The sequence below is a fragment of the Spodoptera frugiperda genome, chromosome 24, assembly GCF_023101765.2.
Source record: "Spodoptera frugiperda isolate SF20-4 chromosome 24, AGI-APGP_CSIRO_Sfru_2.0, whole genome shotgun sequence".
NCBI lineage: Eukaryota > Metazoa > Arthropoda > Insecta > Lepidoptera > Noctuidae > Spodoptera > Spodoptera frugiperda.
In genome coordinates this window covers 5,053,595-5,077,837 of record NC_064235.1, presented here as the reverse complement: position 1 = coordinate 5,077,837, position 24,243 = coordinate 5,053,595, and the positions used below count along the sequence as shown (strand labels likewise).

The following is a 24,243-nucleotide window of genomic DNA, read 5'->3' as shown; positions in this document are numbered from 1 at the left end:
GACGCTCTCAAATGTAGTTCTGTCACTATCAATTCTGTATAAAATGACAGAGATAGCACGATATTTAAGTACAACTTAAAATTGAGTAGCGTTTGAGTATAGGGCGATAGGATTATAGAAAAAAAAATCGGTTTAAAAATTGGACAGTTTTAAACCGACTTCCCAAAAAGGAGTAGGTTTTCAATTCGGTCGGTATGTTTTTTTTATTATTGAAAACGATAAGAGATGGGTGTCCGAAATAAGTTGTTAATCGATATTCGGATGTGGGAATCAATTATTTTGTTTTTTTGTTTTTGGTTTATTCCCGTTGTCTCTTTTATTTACTAGTTTTTTTTCAATGAAATCGATAAGCAATATTTATAAATTAATTGTTACAAATCAATTTTGTAATCATGACTAATAAAAATATCTGACTGCCTCGTTGGTCGAGTGGTCGCAAGTGCGACTGCCGGACAAGGGGTCTCGGTTTTCATCTATCACTTTGTCTGAATATTAGTGCTACATTGTTCTCACATAGTTAAAGCAATCGAAACAATGTAACCAAGAATTGTATTGTGAATCTGATTGATAAAGAGTAACCTATGGAGTTTCTTGCTCGTTCTTCTCCATAGGAATCTACATTTTGGAACTAGCAAATAGAGCAACTAGAGGACTGACAGACAGATATGTTTTAATATTATTGTAATATTTGCTTTGACGTTCAAAAGTCCCTTCCCTTCCTGGTCTATTTGAAATAAATAATTTTGACTTCGACTTCGACTTAAAATAGAGACCTTACAATACAAAACATCCCAAAATAAAAATTGAGACAAAGGGAAAATAATAACCAAAAAATAAATAAAAAAAAAACAACATCAAAATTCGATTACCAAATCGATTATCGATAACAGTATCGAATACCATCTCAGATCAAAACGCGACACGATGGAGTTACTAAGAGTTCCTGGTACCAAGTGGTGTGGCAAAGGATTCTCAGCCACACGATACTCCCAACTTGGAGGGCACACCAGGACTGACAGATGCTGTAGAGTCCACGACCTGAGATGCCCTTTCTGGATTGGGGGCATGGAGAAGAAATATGGAATCTACAATTGGAGAGTAAACACGCTGATGCACTGTCGATGTGATGAAAGGTATGGTTGCTTAGTTGATTGTTAATGAATGAGAAGTGAGAGTTAAGTATCTATTGAGTTTGTTTTACGTTTAATTAAATTGAAAAACGTTACTGTTCAGCCATTGGTTGGTCTATTTTAGCAGGCCAATCAGTACTCTTAATATGAGTTTGCTTTACGTTTAAATTTATCAAAACGAGACCGCGTTTGCTCTGATTGGTTGGTTTATACCAGCCGACCAATCAGAACGCCGAACGCTCTCGTTTCGGTTACTTTATTTGCAAACTTATACTAAGGGTACTGATTGGTTGGTCTATTAGAGCAGGCCAATTAAAGCACTGAACACGGTAACGTATTTCGTTGTCGGTAAATGTAAAACAAACTCGTTCTTAGCTCCCTGTAACTTTACTACGAGTTTGCTTTACGTTTAAAGTAATCAAAACGAGAGCGCGTTCGCAGCTCTGATTGGCCAGCTCCAATAAACCAACCAATCAGATCACCGAACGCGCTCTCGTTTCGATTACTTTAAACGTAAAGCAAACTCGTACTAAGGGTACTGATTGTCGTTGCCTGATTGTTTCTTTTTTTTGCGCTCCTGTCAATGTCATTTTGGTTTTAGCGGGAATTTGCTTGTCATTTTTTTTTGAGGTTAAGTATGTTTGATATTATGTGCTGTTGTTGGTCTTTTTTTTAAGTTATTTATTATGGTTGTTGTATGCTGTTGGTATGTTGCATGGTGTTGTAATGTGGTGTTGGTTGATGTATTATTTATTTTTTTATTTTTGAAGTAAATTTTTAGAATCAAATATCACCTATGAGTTTTCTTACAGATATTTGATTCTAAAAGTATAATATACCTGTAATATATTTGTTGATGCGTTTTAACTATGAAACATATAGGTTACCCAAACATTACTAATTAAAAATCACATCATAGAAAGGAAATAATAAAACTATAACATAACTTATTTCTCGAAACAAAATTAATATAAATAAGAAAGTAAAAAATACAAAAATTAATTAACCTATTGATTCAACTAATAACGAAATTAATTTCCTAATTAGCTATCCCTTGGAACTAATAAAATCTGACGTTTAAACAAATTTATGTCTATTATGACATTACCGCCATGACAGTTACCTTTCTTAGGGTCCCGTGCCCACAATGATAAAAAAGGTACCCTTTTTTGTAGGGGAAAATCATCCAATGACTTCTTGTTGGTCAAGTGGTCGCAATTGCGACTGTCGGGCAAGTGGTCTCGGGTAAAGTATTACTGGGTTATTATTTGAATAAATAAATGAAAAGGCCGGCAACGCATTTGTAACGCCTCTGGTGTTGCGGGTGTCCAATACCCTTGGGAGGAGCTGATCGCTTACCATCATCTGACCGGTCTGCTCGTTTGCCCTCTATTTCATAAAAAAAAAAACAAAAGATACGGACTACGGAACCAATCACGCGCTGCTCCGACTCGCACTTGACTAGATTTTTTTCTTAATTTGTCCCAAAATGGCGGCTGGTACATTAATAGAGCCATTTCCTAGTCCCCGTGTCCTGCCGTACAGAATTGATGTGATACAGTGAAAATAAAAGAAATTTCTTAAACAACAATGTTGATTTTAATACCATTTATTATTTATTCGAATGAATAAATGAAGAGGCCGGCAACGCATTTGTAACGCCTCTGGTGTTGCGGGTGTCCAATACCCATGTGAGGCGCTGATCGCTTACCATCAAGTAACCCATCTGCTCGTTTACCCCCAAAAATTGTACGGAGTACGGAACCCTCTCATACGCTGCTCGACTCGCATTTGACTGGTTTTTTTTTCTTAATTTGTCTCAAAATGGCGGCGGGTACATTAATAGAGACATTTCCTAGTTCCCCGTGTCCTGCCGTACAGAATTGATGTGATACAGGGAAAATAAAAGAAATCCCCTAAACAACAATATTGATTTTAATACCATTTATTATTTATTCGAATGAATAAATAAAAAAGGCAACGCACTTGTAACGCCTCTGGTGTTGTGGGTGTCCAATACCCATGGGAGGGGCTGATCACTTACCATCAGGTGACCCGTCTACTCATTTTTGCTCCCTACTCCGTAAAAAAAATGCTACGGAACCCTGTCATACGCTGCTCCGACTCGCACTTGGCTAGTTTTTTTCTTAATTTGTCTCAAAATGGCGGCGGGTACATTAATAGAGCCATTTCCTAGTTCCCCGCGTCCTGCCGCACAGAATTGATGTGATACAGTGCAAATAAAAGAAATCCCCTAAACAACAATATTGATTTTAATACCATTTATTACCTATTTAATAAATGAAAAGGCCGACAATGCACTTGTAACGCCTCTGGTGTTGCGGGTGTCCAATACCCACGGTAGGCGCTGATCGCTTACCATCAGGTGACCAATCTGCTCGTTTGCCCTCTATTCCATTAAAAAAAAAACAAAAGTGGTACAGGCAACGGAACCCTCTCATACACTGCTCCGACTCGCGCTTGGCTAGATTTTTTTCTTAATTTGTCTCAAAATGGCGGCGGGTACATTAATAGAGCCATTTCCTAGTTCCCCGCGTCCTGCCGTACAGAATTGATGTGATGCAGTGAAAATAAAAGAAATTTCTTAAACAACAAAGTTGATTTTAATACCATTTATTATTTAATAAATGAAAAGGCCGGCAACGCATTTGTAACGCCTCTGGTGTTGCGGGTGTCCAATACCCATGGGAAGCGCTGATCGCTTACCATCATGTAACCCGTCTACTCATTTTTGCCCCCTATTCAATTAAAAAAAAACAAAAGTTACGGACTACGGAACCCTCTCATACGCTGCTCCGACTCGCACTTGGCTGGATTTTTTTCTTAATTTGTCTCAAAATGGCGGCGGGTACATTAATAGAGACATTTCCTAGTTCCAGTGTCCTGCCGTACAGAATTGATGTGATGTGGTGAAAATAAAAGAAATCCCCTAAACAACATTTTTGATTTTAATACCATTTATTATTTGAATAAATAAATGAAGGCCGGTAACGCATTTGTAACGCCTCTGGTGTCGCGGGTGTCCAATACCCATGGGAGGCGCTGATCGCTTACCATCAGATCACCCATCTACTCGTTTGCCCTCTATTCCATAAAAAAAAAAAAACAAATGGTACGGACTACGGAACCCTTCACGCGCTGCTCCGACTCGCGCTTGACTGGATTTTTTTCTTAATTTGTCTCAAAATGGCGGCGGGTACATTAATAGAGCCATTTCCTAGTTCCCCGTGTCCTGCCGTACAGAATTGATGTGATACAGTGAAAATAAAAGAAATCCCCTAAACAACAATGTTGATTTTAATACCATTTATTATTTAATAAATGAAAAGGCCGGCAACGCACGTGTAACGCCTCTGGTGTTGTGGGTGTCCAATACCCATGGGAGGCGCTGATTGATTCCATCAGCTGACCCGTCTACTAATTTGCTCCCTACTCCATAAAAAGAAACAAAAGTTACGGACTACGGAACCCTGTCATACGCTGCTCCGACTCGCGCTTGGCTGGATTTTTTTCTTAATTTGTCTCAAAATGGCGGCGGGTACATTAATAGAGCCATTTCCTAGGTCCCCGTGTCCTGCCGTACAGAATTGATGTGATACAGTGAAAATAAAATAAAAACCTTCGACTCTACTGCTCTGAGATAAAATTAAGGGGGACAGAGAAATGTGTGGAGACGAATGTACTAATTTGTGAGTTTTAGTAAGATTTTCGTATATTACATATATTGAAAAGTAAAATATTATTTTCAATGATTAGTTTTTTTAGAATGTTGATCTTAATACTAATAATAAATACCAAATGAAAATACGGTGAACGATATTTTAATTATTATCCTACATTTTACCAGGTGCGTGGCAGATAATACACTTAACTAGCAAAAAGCTAGTGTTGCTATTGGGTAACGTCAGATTTTTAATAAGATTGTCTTAAAAGCGTAAATAAATGAACAATCAGGTGTGGCAGAGCCCCATGCTTCGGCACGAATGGGCCGATTTTTTATACCTCACAGAAAACCAGCGTTCCCGCACAATGCAACTCTTTGTATGATCCACAAATAGTTGTTTCACGTCCGGGTGTCATGTGCATGTGAACTTGTATGTTTGTAAACTCACCCACGACACAGGAGAAAATTAGGTTTTAAAAGTACAAACTAATTAAAGTAAAATAGCAGTCACAGCTTTAAAGAAAAATAAATAAATAAAAAAACAACAATCACAACCACTCCATTCCTTTTTGTCCTATCAACAAAAAACGGCTACAGATTGTATCTCGCACCTTCTAATTGGTGCTCATAAATATATATCAGAGCGTGGCATCTCTGTCTGTCTGTCTGTTTGTGTGTCCTGCGATAAAACGCTAGTCTTCATTACTTCATTATTATATTTTATCGTATAAGCCGGTAAACGAGCTGACGGATCATCTGATGGTAAGCAATCGCCGCCGCACTCATATGATTTAAATGAAACTGCAAGTATAACTATACTACAGAAGCAAAACACAACGAAATATTTCAACGTAAAACGAAAATTAAAAAATTTACATTTTAAAACAAAATAAATTATGAAATTAATCAAGTATTAAATTCTGTATAAACAGCTCCATGTACCTTGACCACAGAAGAGCTGTAATGTTGTAGGTTGTCTAGGAATATTACGAATATGTGGCGCGGCTGTTCCAATCCCGTATTTGTAAAGAGTGTTCGAATTAATTTAAAGAGGCCTATATCGCTCACTTTTATCGTATATCGTCAGCCAAGATAATAACAAAAATGTGGTTTAAATTAAGTCATAAGAGGTTTCCCCATACGGTATAAAGAACCACCCATCCCCAAGCTAACCTTGACAAACGTTGCTTACCCTAAACAAAACTAAAGTCAAAATCCTTAAAGCTAAAAGATTGATATCTCTAATTCATTGTGACGTCATAAAAAAAAGAAATTCAAAAAAACCCTAAACTAGGTGTTTATGGTATCCAATTGTCATTTAATCTTTTTTTTTTACTTCGGGACGGAGGCAAAGGGAAGAATCCTATACAGCCTTGTATCGAGTCGGAATCAGAGATCAGTTGAATCGATAACAAATTCGTGTTATTTTTGTCTATACGATATATTATTAGGTTCGAATTGTTACGTTTTTTTATTGAGAATACAAAGGCGTTAAGAAAAGGTATGTTTTTGAGACTTAATTGAGTTATTTACTTATTACTTATCAACACATTTTGATCCATTTAAGTAAGTATGGGGGAGCCATGCTTCGGTACGAATGGGCCGGCTCGACCGGAGTGATACCACGGCCTCATAGACCTCATAAACCGACGTGAAACAACGCTTGCGTTGTGAATGAGAGGGTAACGGAGGCCCCTTTAACCCCCTTCCCCCTTCCGAATCTTATCAAACTTGTAACGTCTCTGGTGTTTCGGGTATCCTTGGGCGGCGGCGATAACTTACCATCAGGTTATCCGTCTGCTCGTTTACGACTTATATCATAAAAAAAAACAAATGATTAGCTTGCTTCCAAGTCAGAAACATGTATGAAGAGGTTGATAAAAGTAGATTAAGCGAAAGAGGTATGTTACAATCACCATTGTTTCACGTCGCTTTTCTGTGAAGCCGTAGTATCACTCCGGTCGAGCCGAAACAAGCCTCTCCTACACTCAAAACTATTCTTACATTAAAAAAGTAACAAAATAACTAAAACAGCGAACGTCTTTATATACAGAAAATAACCGCCGAAGTTCGCAACGATTTTCAATTTTAGAACCGACTCGAAATAAACTCGGGAGGAAGCGGACACCTGTTTAGTCTATAGTCTATGCTTTCCGCGCCATTACCCGCCCATTGAGCCGCGCGCGATTTTCGAATTTCGAACGGAGAAAATGGCGCCATCGCGCGTCAACTTGACGTAAACGTTTGCGTTCAGAAATGTGGAAAAAATCGATACAGCGGCTAGATGAGGTGTCTTTGTTTTCGTTGTCGTAACTAATTTTGTATTCTTCATTAAACTTTTTCAATGCCTGCCTGTTTTGTAAGCAAACAGGGGTAATGAAGTAATGTTCTCGTTTTTCGATACTTCGGTGTTCAAGCGTATGAAAGTTATAGTTAGTATTAAGGCTTTACATGAAAAACCGTTGTCATATACTCATAGGCACGCGAAAGATATCCCCCTAGCAGTAGGCAGAGGCGCAAATTACGGCACGTAATACCGCTGTACAATGAATATCCACTTTTCACCATTTCTGTTATAAGTCCCATGTAATAGGAAGTGAGCCTATTGCCATATACTGGCCACAATTCCAGACTCCATGCGAAAAAAGGCCAGTAATACTTTGCCCGACCCGGGAAAAGAACCTGAGACCCCTTGTTCAACAGTCGCACTTGCAACCACTCGACCCACGAGCCTAGCAACGAGATAAGAATAAGCTGCCTTTTAATTTGAACTTGAACTATAATATGTCGTTAAATTCATTAAAATTCTCGGTACGGTTTAATTCAACTCGCTAAGGTTGGTTAAAAAACAATAGGAAACTAATTACATTTTATTTATGGATTAGGTTAGGTTAGGTTACTTTTTTTTTCTTAATCTTTCCTAGTAGCTGTTTCAAGGTCTCAGTCATAGAGCGCTCAATAGGTACTTCAATGCTTTTTCTATTCATTCCTACACAAGAAAGAAACACCATTTAAATATTTAGTACAACAACACCAGGTACAAATAATACACGCGACATGAAATAAAAAAAATAGTAAAATAGTGCAAGTGCGACTGCCAGGCAAGGGGTCTCGGGTTCGATTCCCGGGTCGGGTGAAGTATTACTGGGCTTTTTTCGGTTTTTCGACAAAAAAAGTCAGTGGTAGCACGGAGTCTGGAAATGTGCCCGGTATATGGCAATAGGTTCATCCCCTATTACATGAAACTTATAATATAAATTGTGAAATGTAGATGTACATTGGCAATATGTGCTATAATGTGCACCTCTGCCTACCCCTTCGGGGATTAAAGGCGTGACGTTATAAAAAAATCTTCTAATATTATTCCAAATTTTCTTGGACCACAACACCTGAGTATTAATAACAAATAATAAATCTTAAAAAAAAACACTAATCCTTTCACCCCGAACACAGCAAAAAAAATCCACACATAATTCAAAAATGCACAAAAAAAAAGAAAACGATCACATTTTCCCGCGAAAACCGCTGTCAAAAAACTGTCAGAGCCGCCATCTTTAGCGTTTATGGGCGCGTTCCGTTATCGCTACGCTCCGTAGGATTTATAATGTGTGAATAATACGGCAAGGAGGTTAAATATGCTGGGTGACAATACATAAATTATGAGAGTGTGGCCTCCTCTGGCGGCTAGGTAAGATAACTATATTCTTGTTTATCGGCTCGGAATGGTTTCTTAGTTTGGGGACAACAACAATGGATATATTTGTGACGCCATTTATTTTATTTGGATGTTTGATATTTGGTAAAATGATCCGTTCTTAGTTCTTAGGCTGGTCACTGGTCATGATATTGACATTGAGTTATTTTGATAACTTATTAAGTACTGTAAGATCGGGTTTCTTTGACCCTAGTGGGTAACTTTGACCCAAACTTTTAGACTAATGAAAAATCAATTTACGTTTTGTTTCTGTGCGTTTAAGCTTAAGTCATTCTGTCTCCCGCATTAAAGTCACTGAGGGAAGTGGAAACTATCGTTTTCTTCTTCTCCTCTAATAATATCTTCTGATTTATTTCGTTGCGGGATCCAAAACAGTCATTCATGGCCTATGGCCACACGAAACATCAGAGGCGTTACAAGTGCATTGCCGGCCTTTTGAGGGTCTAGGAATTTAAGGGTTGTTGGGGAATCGGGGCTTGGGAAAATTGGGAAGGGAGTAATTGGGCCTCCGGTAACCTCTCTCACACGACAAAACACGACGCAAGCATTGTTTCACGTCGGTTAACTATGTTTACCAATGAATATGATTGGTGGAAGCCAAACGCATCCACAGCAACGTAGCATAGCACATCTCTGGTGGAAAAGCACACTAATTCTATTTTTGCAAAGCAAAATAGTTGCAAGTTGACTGTGCGTGAGTTATTTTACCAAAATAGATTTTCTAGTGTCATGCCACTGTGTTAAGATCTGACTTTGAATTTTCGACTTTAATAACTGGGTGATAGAGTTGAGTATCTGTTGTATAAGTTTGACAGATTGGGTGTAGCTTCATCTGCCGTTGTCCACGTCCTAATGTCTGAGGGTTTAACTATGTTTTAGTTTTACGATAAAAATAAAAAAATACAATTTATATCGCATGAAATTTTCTTTACTGCCTCCATTTTTTTTTTAATTCAGTCAATATCCCTAAGTCTAAGTCTAAAAAATACTATGCTGCAAACCGCATTAAAATCGGTTCAACCAAACGCGAGACAAACGCGCACATGCATACATACAGGTCAAGGTAAAAAGAGCGTGTACATTGTATGTACACCTCTGCCTACCCCTTCAGGAATAAAAGACGCTGCATTGCATTGATTCAAAGTTAGTGACAAACTTTAGTTCTTTTATATACCTACATATGTTATTGTATGTAAACGCACAAACGACACAGGAGAAAATTCGAATGTAAATTATTATTTATTTTTATTATTTTTGCAAGTTGATTATATTTTTATTTTTGCAAGTTGATTATAAGATAACACATTTACACGTCAATCTTTGAAATAACTAGATGAAGCCAGCCTATGTGAAAAAACGTTTAAAAAAATCGAATCCAAGACCTTACTCACCAGCCGCTCAACCCACTCGATCATAGAGGCAATAAATCGATACCTCTACTATTATCGAGTCGTTCTAGCATTGTATCGACGATCGGCCATTATTCTAGTAATCTCCAGTCTATAGTCTAGTTTGTGGCCGCATTCGCAATACACCGTTATCAGGGTTGCTACTTAGAAATAGAAAGTTTATAGTAACAGAGAATGTAGGTAATTTGTAAATCGATTTTTTCTACACATAGCACCTAGATCGAGTGGTCGCAAGTGGACGACTGGAATCGAACCCGAGATCCCTTGTCTCGGGTTCGATTTCCGGGTCGGGCAGAGGATTGCTGAGTATTTTTCGGGAGCCGTGCCCAGTATATGACCATAGGTTCACCCCCTATTACATGAGACTTATAACACAAATGGTGCATAGTGGGTGTACATTGTATAGCTCATTACGTGCCATATGCTTCGGTACGAATGGGCCGACTCGACCGGAGTGACACTACGGCTTCACCAAAAACCGATGTGAAACAACGCTTGCGATGTGTTTCGACGTAAGTGAGGTTATCGGACGCCCTATTACCTAAATCTTCGAAATCCTCGATTCCCCAACAACTCTTAAATTCCTAACGCCCAAAAGACCGGCAACGCACTTGTAACGCCTCGGGTGTTTCATGTGTCCATGAGTGGTGGGGAACTGGGGATTGCTTACCATCATGTTGCCATCGCAATAGGCATATTCAAGAGCAGCATTCCTGCGTAAGTCGGTAACATAATAATAATTAATTTAGTATGTCTCACGAAAGTTGTAATAATATTTCTACGTCTGCCTACCCTAATGATATTCTAAACGTAGGCGTATATCCAGCCATGCGCTGAATACTGAACAGATCACAAACAACAGATAATAGACAATAATCACTGTATCGCAATGACATCTGTCAAAATTGCGGCCAAAAATAGTCTAGGCATGTTTTAGTCGTTGAAAGTTGAACTATGTTTTTTTAATCTTTCGTATGTTTCGTGAGTAAGATCCGTTAGGAAATATATGCTTAAAGTCTTGAAAACAGTTAGAACTATACAGGAAGAATATTAAATGAGCAAAATGTTTAAAATATGGCGATAAGTCTATTCGGAGCTTTGCACTACTACAGTAGTGTCACTTCTATCAAATTAGGTCTCTAACACAAATTACGTTTACCCTAAATAAATGGCCAATGAAAACTAATTGAAATAAAACTAAACATAAGTCAACATCAAAATCAAAATTTCATTAAGTAATTCAAATGGACTGCACTGTTGGCGCGTAATGTGTTGCGGGTTCGATTCCCGCATGGAACAACTGTTTGTGGGATCCATAAATTTTTGTTTCGCAAATATTATAATATTAAAAACAATGTCTGTCTGTAGGTCGGTCCGTCCTATAGTTGCTTTATTTGCTCGTTCTAAAGAGCAGATTTCTATGGAACAGAACGAGCAAGAGACTCGATTTTGAAGAAGAGGGTAAAATCATTCAATGTCTTCTCTCGCCTTGGGCGCGGCGACTGTCAGGCTCTTACTGACTAAAAACCACCCCGTTCCTACTCCTGCTTTTCGAACCGGAGCCCCGGTAACCCGCTAGGTAGTCCGCAGTTTCGGATCAGCAAGAAACTTCAAAGGTTACCAAAAATCGTTCACTTAAATGCTTCAACAAAACTCTTTTTCCATAGAACAAAAGAAAAAATACATTTTAGTGCCAAAGTAAAAAGTCAAACAGTTTACTTTTTAAAACCACAGGTAACTTTTTTAAACTTGTAAGTACTAGATACGGGTTGAATAAAGAAAGAACTCAAATTGACTCGCCCGGCGCCCGTATGGCAATCAGAATGAACTACTAAGTTGTAAAAAATACATTTTAAGTTTAAAAATTTATTAAGGCTAATAATTTGGGTCATTTTCCACGAGAGATGTGCTATGTAGCTGTGCTACGAAGATGTACTAGCTAAGTTGTAAAACTATGTGATCGTTTCCACTGCTACTAAGCTTTGTAGATATGCAAGGAGGATGCAATGTGTCGGTCATAACAAGCATCCATAAATCGCATCTTTTCATATAAAAAACGTAGCTTTTCACCAGTGCTAAGCTATGTGTAACCAATGAATATAGCTGAATGAATATGAGATTTGCTATGCTACGTTGCTGTGGATACGTTTGGCTTCCACCAATCATATTCATTGGTACACATAGCTTAGCACTGGTGAAAGTGGACACAGCTTAGCTACGTTTTTTATATTGAAAACATAACGATACCAAACCAATCACAGCGCCGAATGCGTTCTCGTAAAACTAAACTCGTAGTAAGGATACTAAACATCTGCAAATGTTTTCGAAAAACCAAGCCCAAAATGTAATTTAATAAAATATAATTTCAACAAGGCAAAATCACAATAATTTTTAAGTGTGGTAGAGCCATGCTTTGGCACGAATGGGCCGGCTCGACCGGAGTGATAGTGGTATCACGGCCACATAGAAAACCGGCGTGAAACAACGCTTGCGTTGTGTTTCGTTATGTGAGTGAGGTTACCGGAAGCCCAATTACCCCCCTTCCCAATCTTCCCAAATCATTAAATTTCTAACCTTCAAAAAGTTGGCAACGCACTTATAACGCCTCTGGTGTTTCAAGTACCCATGGGCAGCGGCGATTGCTTATCATCAGGTAATCCGTCTGCTCGTTTACCGGCTTATTCCACAAAAAACATCCAAAATAATAAGCAATGTAACTCCAGGTACCCTTTTCATATTTGCTTTATCTTTATCCAGTACTGTTCATAATAAATAATTACTTTTAACACAATATTCCAAGAACTTTTGATTTCAAAATCAAAGAAGATTACAGCGAAATACTTCTTTTTTTATTCTAAACGCAACAATACGTCCAGACAGCCAAATGGAATTCGACATTCGTTTTTCAAATTCCGATTTCTTAAAATAACGGTCGCCAACCTCGCCAATACGTTTGTGTTGCCAGTTAGAAATAAAATGCAACTACAAAAGGAGTTATGTTGTTATTTAGTGACGAGTTGGTTAATGTAATGTGGGTTCCGTTGTTCAATTATTATAAACTAGCGTCAGCCGGTGACTTCGCCCGCGTTTTCGTAGGATAAAGAGTAGCCATTTTTTTGAGGAAGGAAAATCATCCAATGACTTCTCTCGCCTTGGGTGAGACGGGAGGGAGTGTCAGACTTTTACTGACTAAAAACCACCTCGTTCCTACTCCTGCTTTGAACCGGAGCCCCGGTATCCCGCTAGGTAGTCCGCAACTTCGGGATAAACTAGCGTCTGCCAGCGGTTTCGCCCGTGTTTTCGTAGAATAAAAGTAGGCTAAAATGTTATTCCAGATAATTTCTGCTCCATATTTCACCACGATCACTTCAGCTGTTTTGACGTGATTGAATAATAAGCAAGTCTAGGTCGAGTGGTCGCAAATGCGACTGCCGGACGGGGGGCCTCGGGTTCGATTCCCAGGTCGGGCAAAGTATCGCTGGGGATTTTTTCAGTTTTTCGAAAATTTCTCAGTGGTAGAACAGAGTCTGGAATTGTGCCCAGTATATGGCAATAGGTTCACCCCCTATTACATGGGACTTATAACACAAATGGTGAAAAGTGGCTGTACATTGTGTAGTGGCATTACGTGCCGTAATGTGCACCTCTGCCTTAACGTTCGGCGATAAAAGCTGTGACGTTGTTGTTGAGTAATAAGCAAACACACAAACTCACTCACAAACTTCATAATAAGTTTTCGCATTTATATCAAAGAGAAAGTTGGTTAAATGGGACCTGGATAAGTGAGAAACCGATGCGATACCTATTTTCTTCTATTAAAAGATCACTTAAAGGGCAAAAAACCCGCGAGGCACGATTACCTTGCCTAGTCCTTTTCATAGGGAACTTTACCCTAAAAGTTTAAAATCGCCAACCCGCATTGAGCAAGCGTGGTGATTAATGCTCAAACCTTCTCCGTGTGAGAGGCCTTTGGTCAGGAGAGCGCCACTTATAAGGCTGTTGATGTGATGTGTGAAAAGATCTCTTCATAGTAGATTTTTTTCTGTGTCCTTTAAAACTTTGTTTTTGCTAAGTTTAACTCTGTGTTTGGATAGTACTACTGATGGCAAGTCATTCTACCGCGGAAATACAACGACTAAAACACGGTGTATGTATAAACCCCACTAATCACAAACATTGGAAGGTCCTTTTAACGTCTTAGCTTAAGAAAGGGCCCCTAATACCCTTTTAGTACAGACCCCTAAAACCAATCATTTGCTGACCGACCAATACTGGCAACACTAACGACCATAGACTAGCAAAGTCTTTGTTTTTTTTTTCTCTCTAATTCTTTTTGGTCAAGGAAAAGTCGCAAATCCTTTTGTTCTTAAGCATTGATTCGGTGTTTGACGGCGTTTGTATGTAACTAAGCCACTCATGGTTTACTGTGGTCTAGTGATGGGGTTTTATCGATAGTTTAGCGGTGATTTTCATAGTTTATTCTATGAGTGTTTCTGTTGATTGTTTGAGTATGGTATCGAAAAGTATATATGAAATATTTTGTGGGAGAACCATGCTGCAGCACCGATAGGCCGGCTCGACCGGAGTGATCCTCACAGAAAACCGACGTGAAACAACGCTTGCGTTATGTGAGTGAGGTTACTGGAAGCCCAATTACTGCCCTCATCAATTGTCCCATATCCCGATTTCCCAACAACTGTAACGCCTCTGGTGTTTCGGGAGTCCATGAGCGGTCACGGCAACAATTGCTTACTATATGCTACTTACCGGCTTTTACCATAAAAAAATATGCATGCTGGATAGCGAGCAACGACTGAACACAAAATTAAATCTAGCTGTTTCCTAAACGTTTATGACAATTTTCAGTGATAAAATACTTATTTAAAAACCGTAACTTTAAATAAAAATTACATGCTTAAAAATATCGATACCTCTAAACATCGACACGGTCACAACACTAGCGGCCGGCAGCTTGACCAGAACTTTAGCAAATGAAGCGAGAGAAAGCGCGGCAAAGCTCACGCGAGGTATGGGCATAGAGTAGTGTACAGACAGAGACTTACATACTTTGTATGGGTGCTTAATATTACTTTAATATATTTATACTATTTATACTAAAATAAATAAAATTGTAGTGTCTGTTTGACATATTACCCATATTTTTTTTAAGATTTATTGTAAAAAAAAACCAATGGTATCACAAGGGCACGGACCAAGAGTCCGTGGAGAACAAATGTAAATAAACTTATAAAAAAAAAACACTCTTTTTTTAAACATAGGTACAAATATATTTTTTTACAATAAGTATTTTCTCTCTTTCTATATTTTGTCCCGGCTAATCATTAAAATGACTGAACCGATTTTGATGGTAATTGACATTGGCACGTAGCTGATACACTAAGGAGTAATGTAGGTTACTTTTATTTTAGTAAATCAAGTAAATAATTTAATTAGCGAAAGATACGTTAATTTTCTTTTAGAATTTCTATAAAAATACATTTGACGTATAATACGGATGATGATGGGGTATGAAAATTAATAATCTATTTAGTCCGTCAGTTAGGCCATGAAAAATATTACACACGTTACGTAAAATAAAAATTAGTCATCTACCCTATTGCGTTGATTTGCCGATAGTAGGTTCTATGCAAAACTATTGTATAAATTATCACCAGTAATTATCATGAGTACTTCGTGCAAATAAACATTGTTATTCCTATTTTTCTATTCTAAAAACTATTATCGAAACGCGGATTTCCGTGTCGGATTCTTGGCCACCCTATAAACGATTAAGTACCGTAGCTATCAGAGGCGAATTACGTCTAGAGAGCGTATACAGGCACCTCATTGGCGCCCCTAACGTACTCTGGGAGTGTGGTCTCTGGCAATTTGAGCGTAACACTATGATAAATAATTTAATTGTTTCATCAGGTGTAGTTTATCACACGGACCTTGTGGAGTCTCGAGCAAATTTCCTTGCGTTTAGGCGTTTTTGCCATACCTATTATTGGAAGCAAGTATAACACACAGGACCCACTTAGTTTTAAGTCAAATTTCCGTGGTGCTTGGCGACTGGGCTTCTCCCCGTTGTGCAGTCTCTTTTGTGCCTTTAGGCCTAAGTCATTTGGTCTCCTGCATTAAATTCCCTATGCTGCATTAAACTATCGTTTCCCAATCCCCAATTCCCCAACAACCATTAAATTCCTAACCCCCAAAAGGCCGGCAACGCACTTGTAACGCCTCTGGTATTTCAATTATCCATGGGCGGCGGCGATTGCTTACCATCAGGTGATCCGTCTGCTCGTTTACCGGCTTATACCATAAAAGAGCTACCCCTATTCATTATTATTTATTTGTTTATTTATTTGTTAAAAGGTACATGTTAGAGAACTTATAATCTAGTGTATAGTCCGACAAAACTATATTATCTAGTTTGTCTGTCGGTTCGAAGAGATCTATCTTATTTATTGGCGCCGCTGCCACTCTATAGGCAGTGGGAGATGTGCGTTTAGCAGCGCCCATTTATAACCTGGCACCCTAGATACATGCGTTATAGATAATAGAGATAATAGCAGACTGCACGGTTGGTGCGGTGGCTGGGCAACTGGCTGCCGTGCAACGGGTAGCGGGTAACTCTTTGTGTTATTCACAAATTGTTGTTTCGGGTCTGGGTGTCATGTGTATGTGAAATTGTATGTTTGTAAACGCACCCACGATACAGGAGAAAATCCTAATGTGGGACAACGTTTAAAAAAAATAAAAAACATTAAATGCGTCTAGCGGCGCCCATTTATAACCTGGCGCCCTATACACGTGCCCTAAAGATAATACGGCCCTGGTATCTTTAGTATCGAAGGGGGAGAGAGCTCGTTAAAGAAACCACGTCTTTGTCAGCTTTCACTAATCCTGTGTTTGTTACAACGGGGCTGTGTATTATATGTGTGCGAGTGTTAACCACCGGCTTTTGGAAAAACGTGTCTGATTTGCAATGAAAAAGTAGATGAAGTAGAATAGGGATGATGACAGGGTATGAAAATTAAAAATCTAGTCCGTCAGTTAGGTAATGGAAAAATTATTAGACACTTATTTTTTTTATTTTGTCATATAAGATAACAATGCTTAGTTAAAACGTATCAGAGTTTAGGAGTGAGAACAAATATGTCATTTCTGCGTTTAAAATATACCTAGAAGTAACGTCACGCGATATTTCGAATCAATATGTATTCGAAAGTATTTGTTTTCATAAGTACATTTAAATTAAAATATCTTTAATTTATATTTTACAATCATAGTAATACTACTTACCTACTTATGTAATACCTCTAAAATCCAGAAATATCAAAAAATATTTGTTCTGCACTCTCTGAACATACATTACTCTGTACCCGACAAATGCATAATATTTTTAAGAAGTCGTCAATTGCAAATGGCCGCTTTGTCAGCCCTTCGTAGCCTCAACCTCAAACAATAAAGTTTAACATTAATTCTATCGTTATTACATAGTATTATAGTTTGAATAATGTGTGTTTTTACAGCTTTTTGTAATGTGTCGGCCAAAGTGCATATTTTTAAGCTGTGTAGCAAAGGTGTAGAAATTCATTTGTCGGATCCGAAGCTGCGGACTACCTAGCGGGTTTGCCGGGGCTCCGGCTCGAAAAGCAGGAGTAGGAACGGGGTGGTTTTTAGTCAGTCTGACACTCCCTCTCGCCTCGCCCAAGGCGGGAGAAGTAATTGGATGATTTCCCCCCTCAAAAAGGAATTCATTTGTCACCAGCCCTTCTCTTCACGCGAGTATCGTATGAGCTGACTAAAGACTACACGTTTGATGGAATCGAAGCAGCAACGCTCTTTTAAACATTAACTTTTTAAACGGTGGTCTTTTTTATGATATAAGCTGGTAAACAAGCAGACGGATCACATGATGGTAAGCACGCCGGTCGTGAGGTAAGGTGACGGCCATTTGGGTGTTAGGAATTTAAGGGTTGTTAGGGAATCATGGAATGGGAAGATTGGTAGAGGGGGTAATTGGGCCTCCGGTAACCTCGCACACGCAAGTTACACCACGGTCTCACAATAAACCGTTGTGAAACAACGTATGTATTTTACTGTAAGTGGTTAGTGTGTCCGGTGTGCATGGGCGGCGTCGATATAGCTTACCATCAGGTGATCCGTCTGCACGTTTACCCTTCTACTCTATCCCATAAAAAAACACCAAGCACTTTTCCGAAACTCCTTTAAAGACAAATACTTACTCACTAAAAACAAAAGGTAGGTAGACCGTTCTCTAATTCTATAATACTTGTAGAGGGACACGCCAAAGTGGACACTGAAAAGATTTGGAACCTAAGAAAATACTCGTACTAGTAGGTAGGAGCCTAAAATAATACTAGAAAACCTTTAATCGGTTTGAAAAAACTGATTTATTTAGAACTACCTGACCCGGCAAACTTCGTACCGCCTCAAACATTATTTCTCACCTTTTAAACCTTTCCTGGACTTGTACAAATAATTTAAGACCAAAATTTGCGAAATCGGTCCAGCCGTTCTCGAGTTTTAGTTTTAATTCGAGACTGACGAACAGAAACTAATTTTTGTATACTCCAGTTAGGGTCAGAGATGTTTGTTTTATTGATTTTTTTACAAATTAAGATGTTTGGAAATGCTATTATATTTAAAGTTAAGGTTAAAGAAGTTTTAATTTTTCTATGTAGAAAAACTGTTATAAGTATGTTTTATTGAATTCAGTGTAGGGATGGCGTTGAAATGATACGACACGGCTGCTGAGTATATACTGTTTATTAAAATAACACACTTATATTGGCATAAATCTATTGAGGAAAATATTATGCTTATAGATAAGTTGGAAAGAAGAAAGAAAAGCAGTTTATTTGCACCGATTACAAAAATAATAAACATAAATAATTGATATTTAAATAAAAGACGTTTATATATTTTTACTCGTTAAAATACACATCAGAAACAATATAAATGCAATTACAATATGTATTTCAAAATAACAAAGATTTAAAATCTTTAAAAATGTCTTGCAGTAAGAATACCTTGTTCTTGGCAGAGGCGGCCATTTGTCGAATATATTACGGGATGCACCGATAACTGCGCCCCCTTGCGGTGGTTTCCGAACGCGTGTCGATGACAGCGACACTGGACGTAATGGCGTCTCCCGCCATTTGTTACCCGCCTTTTTTCGTTTCAATGACAGTTTCGTAAACTTTGACGTGTGTTATGTCTAATTTTGTGATCTTTTAATTTTTTTATGGTATAATCCGGTAAACTGGCAAGCGGATCACCTGATGGTAAGCAATCGCCGCCGCCCATGGACACCCGAAACACGAGAGGTGAGGAGAGTTTTTGGGGACTCGAGGTTTGGGAAAAGGGGTAATTTGGCCTCTGGTAATCTTACTTACACGACATACAACGCAAGCGTTGTTGTTGTTTCACGTCGGTTTTCTGCTCGGCCGTGGTATCACTCCGGTCGAGGCGGCCCATTGGTATCGAAGCATGGCTTTCCCACACTTTAATTGTTAAGTAACTAATTTGTAATTAGAAAATCGCCGTTTCGCACTCTTGATGATTTATAGTCGGCAGCATTTTTCAATAGAAAGACTATCCAACTCATAAGTATTTTTCAATCTGAACTAGTAGTACGGACCAGAGATTAGTGCGTTTAAACAAATAAACTCTTGAGCTTTATAGTATAGATAAGTAGCTATATTACAAAATGTCTTGCGAAAGTATTCGGTAAAGGGATAGCCAATGTTCCAAAGTTTGTCTCAGAACCTACCCCAACCAAGTTTATTTGGGTCAAACAAAATGTCGGCCAAAAATCTTTTTGAAGAGAATGATAAGTAATTTATTTTGTAGTATGTTCAATAGGGTAAATGGCACATTTTTATTTTAATGTCCGTCTTGTACATTATTTTAAACTACCTACCGTCAGTTAGGTAATGAAAAAATATTAGACACGTATTTTTTATTTTCTTACGGAAACAAATACTTTCGAATATATATCGATTTGAAATATCGCGTGACGTTACTTCTAGGTACGTTTTATACGTAGAAATGACGTATTTGCTCCCACTCCTAAACATTGATTCGTTTTATCTAAATATTACCTTATATGACAAAATAAAAAAATACGTGTCTAATATTTTTCCAATACCTAACTGACGGACTAAATAGATTTTTAATTTTCATATCCCGTCATCGTCCTTATTTAAATGCGGGTTGAAGGTTGTAGTTAATGTAATCCCTTAAGCTCTGAATACAATCGTTTAGGCTCCTACACCCACGTAAAGAATAGCGGTGGTCTCTAATAATAAATATATTCTACATTCTACTCTACCAACACCATTTTAACACTGAAAAACTTAATAACGGGAATCAAACCCGGCTATAATGGTCCCCATGATCAGCCATTTTGTTACGGCCCATAACATGTGCAATAAAATGCATGGTGCTGACTGAACGTAGTAAATGCTCAATAAAAGATTTGTAGTAAAAGTTAGGGGGAGACTAAGATGGTGTCATATTCAAGTTAATGTTGAATAGCCCTCTGCTCGGCTCCTATTGATCGTGGCGTGATGTTTTATATGTTAAATGCCTTCCTTGATAAATGGACTATCTAACACAAAAAGATTGATTGAAATCGGACCAGTAGTTCCGGAGATTAGCGCGTTCAAACAAACTCTAGCTTTTTATATTAGCGACACAGGCACGGTTTCACCCACTGCTTGGCTTCTATTGATTAAAGCGTGATGTTAAATAGCGTATAGCTTTCCTCGATAAATGGACTATCTAACATAAAAATAATAATTCAAATCGGACCACTAGGTCCGAAGATTTTTTGATGAGATGAAATGAGCAGACGTATCACCGATTGGTAAGCAATCGCCGCCGCCCATGGACAACCGACACACCAGAGGCGTTACAAGTGCGTTGCCGGCCTTTTGGGGTTTAAGAATTTAAAGATTATTAGGGAATCGAGGATTGGGAAGATTGGGAGGTGGAGTAATTGGGCCTCCGATAACCTCACTTATACAACGCAAACATTGTTTCACGTCGGTTTTCGTTAAGGTCGTGGTATCACTCCAGTCGAGCCGGCCCATTCGTGCCGAAGCATGGCTCTCCTACACTTATTAACTCGGTCCAACAAACTCTTCAGCTTCATAAAATAAGTAAAGAAGTAAAACTTAAAATGTCTTTTGCATCTGTGGGCATATCAAATTAGCTATAATCTGTGCCATAAATCAGATACTTAAGTTCAACATATATTTGACATTATGGTATCGCAAAACTTAAGCGTTCGACAGGGCCGTAGCTAGCGCCGTATCAAATATATGGGGGCCCCGGGGAAGAAAGGCCCCAACGTGCGTAAGCAAAAAAAAATCTTCAAGACTACAACAACGACGACTTTCAAAAGACATTACTTTACAACAACTTACCAATTTTTTATCTCATGTCAGAGATTAGCAATGTCCAAATAAGCAATTTAAATATATATTTTTTCGCGTAAAGCATGCGTTCAAAATTTGGCAGCAACTTTAGGAAAATTAATATCATCATAAGGGCATGGGTTCGTTGTTATATCATCGGTATGTCTCTTTGAGGCAGACAGGGCAGGACATATTTAACGTTGCTCCACTGTAGGATTTTCTCCTGTGTCGTGGGTGTGTTTACAAACATACAAGTTCACATACACATGACACCGAGACCCAAAACAACAATTCATGGATCACACAAAGAGTTGTTCCGTGCGGGAATCAGACCCGCTACACGTTGCATGGTAGCCAGTTGCCCAGCTACCGCATCAAGCGTGCAGTCATATTATGCCCTCTCAAAAATGACAAAACGGGTCCCCAAAACAATTTTTTATACGGGACCCAGCCAATCCACGATGCGCCACTGACATTCAAACATTTTACCGTCAGTTTGACATCAAATAGCGAATATTATCTCTGTCCGTATGCCTGTCATTACTTCTTTATGATAGGTGACCCTACTTACGATTTATGTTGGATTTCTACCTGCTTGTAGAAATGTTATTGCTAATATGTACCTAGACGGATGTTTGGTAGTCATGAACTACTGAATTGCTGATTGGATTTTGATGGTGTGGCTTAGAATTTAGCTTTTCGGTCTATCCGTACTACATATGGGTATTTCTCCATAAAAAATGGATTTACCCTTGTAAAATGGACATTTAATGTTTAGATCTTTGAAACTACACAACAGATTTTGATGCAGTTTGTTTAATACATAGAATGATTAAAGAGGAAGATTTATATGGAGCACCTACCTTTACTAACAGACAGACAGACGGACAATTCAATTTAACATTTCAAAAGTGCCTAGTTAAGGATTAAGTAAATTATATGCTTTGACTTTACTTTGACTGTAAGCACATAACACAAGTATAATATTATAGAGAAACACTAAAACCATGCGAAGCCGGGGCGAGTCACTAGTTTAACACAAACGGATCCCAAATTCAACGATAACTCTTTTTATTCTTAATATCATGATTTATAATGCATTAAAAAATAATAGCATATCTGTCAAACTGTCACTTTACGGCGGTAAACGTCATAAATTGGCGCGAATGCATATAAGTAGTCGCGCCATCTTGATTTCTTACGACTGTTTTTCTTCAATGTATTTTCGACTTTAGCTTCAGGTGATAGAGTTGAATTCTTATTGCTTAGGTTAGGGTAACTTGATGTGCTGTTTTCACGAAGTTGAGTTTAGGAAAGATTATCATAACATGATACGCTGTCTTTATGTTTATGATTTGGAACGGTCAATCTGATGTTAGTAGTCAAATTTTAAGTGCAAATATAGGACTTATTGCGTAAAATTTAACGTTGGTTTTATTAGATTGGGATATTTATTTAATTTACACAATTTTGTATCACACACATACAGCCTTAAAAGTCTCGATATACATAACGAAAGAAATGGGTTGCTAATTCAGAAACTTCATTAATAGAAAAGCACACGCTTTCCCATTATTTTTAATATGATTGGTGGACGCCAAATGCAACCCCAACAACGTATCATAGCACATCTCTGCTGGAAAAGCACACCGAGTTCAAATTAATTATTATGTCTCACGAAAATCCTATCCAGGTTACTATCAAACCCAAAAAAAAGACACCTTGTATTTTTCTAAAGATTCAGAAAGCAAACAACCCCAGCTATTACTAGCTTCTGTTCCAAATTTCATACCAATCCCTTCAGCCGTTTTGAAATTTGACGTGATTTAGTAACATAAACACAAACTTCCGCATTTATAATATTAGCAAGATAATAAGATTTGTTCTAATATTTTTTTCTATGTCCACAGATTTCGCGCGTGCCTCAAACTGGCTGACACATCAGTCTCTAATATGGTGGGAAAGCTGTTCTTCAACGTCGTCCAAACCAAATGCTTCATTCTAAAGCCTGTCAAAATGTGCACACAGCGGTCTTGGTGGGGCAAATGTCTCCGAAGAGGTTATACCAAACAAGCCTTTTTAAGAGACAACCTACCATACTAGGCTGTATAGAACCATACCTTTGCCTGGCTGTATAAGGTCGTACCTTTGCCTACTGCGTTGACAGTGACAGTTAATTCAGTGTTGCCGTAACAAAGTCAGTGTTACCAGATTATAATAAGATTACCCTGATTCGGGGTAAATATTGTAAATAAATGCGGCAATACAGCGTTGATACTGTGTTGCAATGCGAAATAATTCTTAATTATATTATTTATATTACTGTGATTGTACGAGTAACTTAATGTATTTTTTTTATTGTTGTTGTAATAGAGGATTTATGTTTCTTGTAGAAATTATTATTTAACTGCAGATACGGGTTTCAGATGTTTTTTATATTATTTACCCTTAATATAACAGAATTTATTCAAGACTGGTTTTTGAGAATTTGTGAAAATATCATAGAAAAAATTGTATGGAATCTAGAATCGTGGCTGATATAATATGGCAATAGGCTCGCCACCTACAGATTGAGATACATCGTATATGTGCACCACAGTCAATTTATTCTTCGACTGTTATTCTAATAATGAAACAGTAACAAATTTCAAAAATCAGTTTTGAATCTTTAAATACATTTAAGCCTAAAAACTTCCGATCTTGGCCGATTACTATGCTACGATTTTTTTCAGAATTATTCAGGCAAATCGTACACAAATACATATTTCCATATAAAAAACATAGCTTAGCTGTGTCCGTTTCCACCAATGCTAAGCTATGTGTACCAATGAATATGATTGGTGGAAGCCAA

At 38.0% G+C, this 24,243-nt stretch overlaps 1 protein-coding gene across 1 annotated transcript; it reads left to right on the top strand.

The window, feature by feature from the left end:
* The first annotated feature begins 924 nt into the window (after positions 1-924).
* LOC118278770 (group 3 secretory phospholipase A2) lies at positions 925-23,495 on the top strand. Its single transcript, XM_035598113.2, has 2 exons — positions 925-1,133; positions 23,303-23,495. Exons 1-2 carry the CDS (start codon positions 925-927, stop codon positions 23,493-23,495), a joined length of 402 nt encoding a protein of 133 aa, XP_035454006.2.
* Positions 23,496-24,243: the final 748 nt, after the last annotated feature.

Excerpts from the sequence above, each read along its gene's own strand:
- LOC118278770 (XM_035598113.2), top strand. The coding sequence starts at position 925 with ATGGAGTTACTAAGAGTTCCTGGTACCAAGTGGTGTGGCAAAGGATTC. Across the intron at positions 1,134-23,302 it reads CACTGTCGATGTGATGAAAG|ATTTCGCGCGTGCCTCAAAC; the intron begins GTATGGTTGCTT and ends CTATGTCCACAG.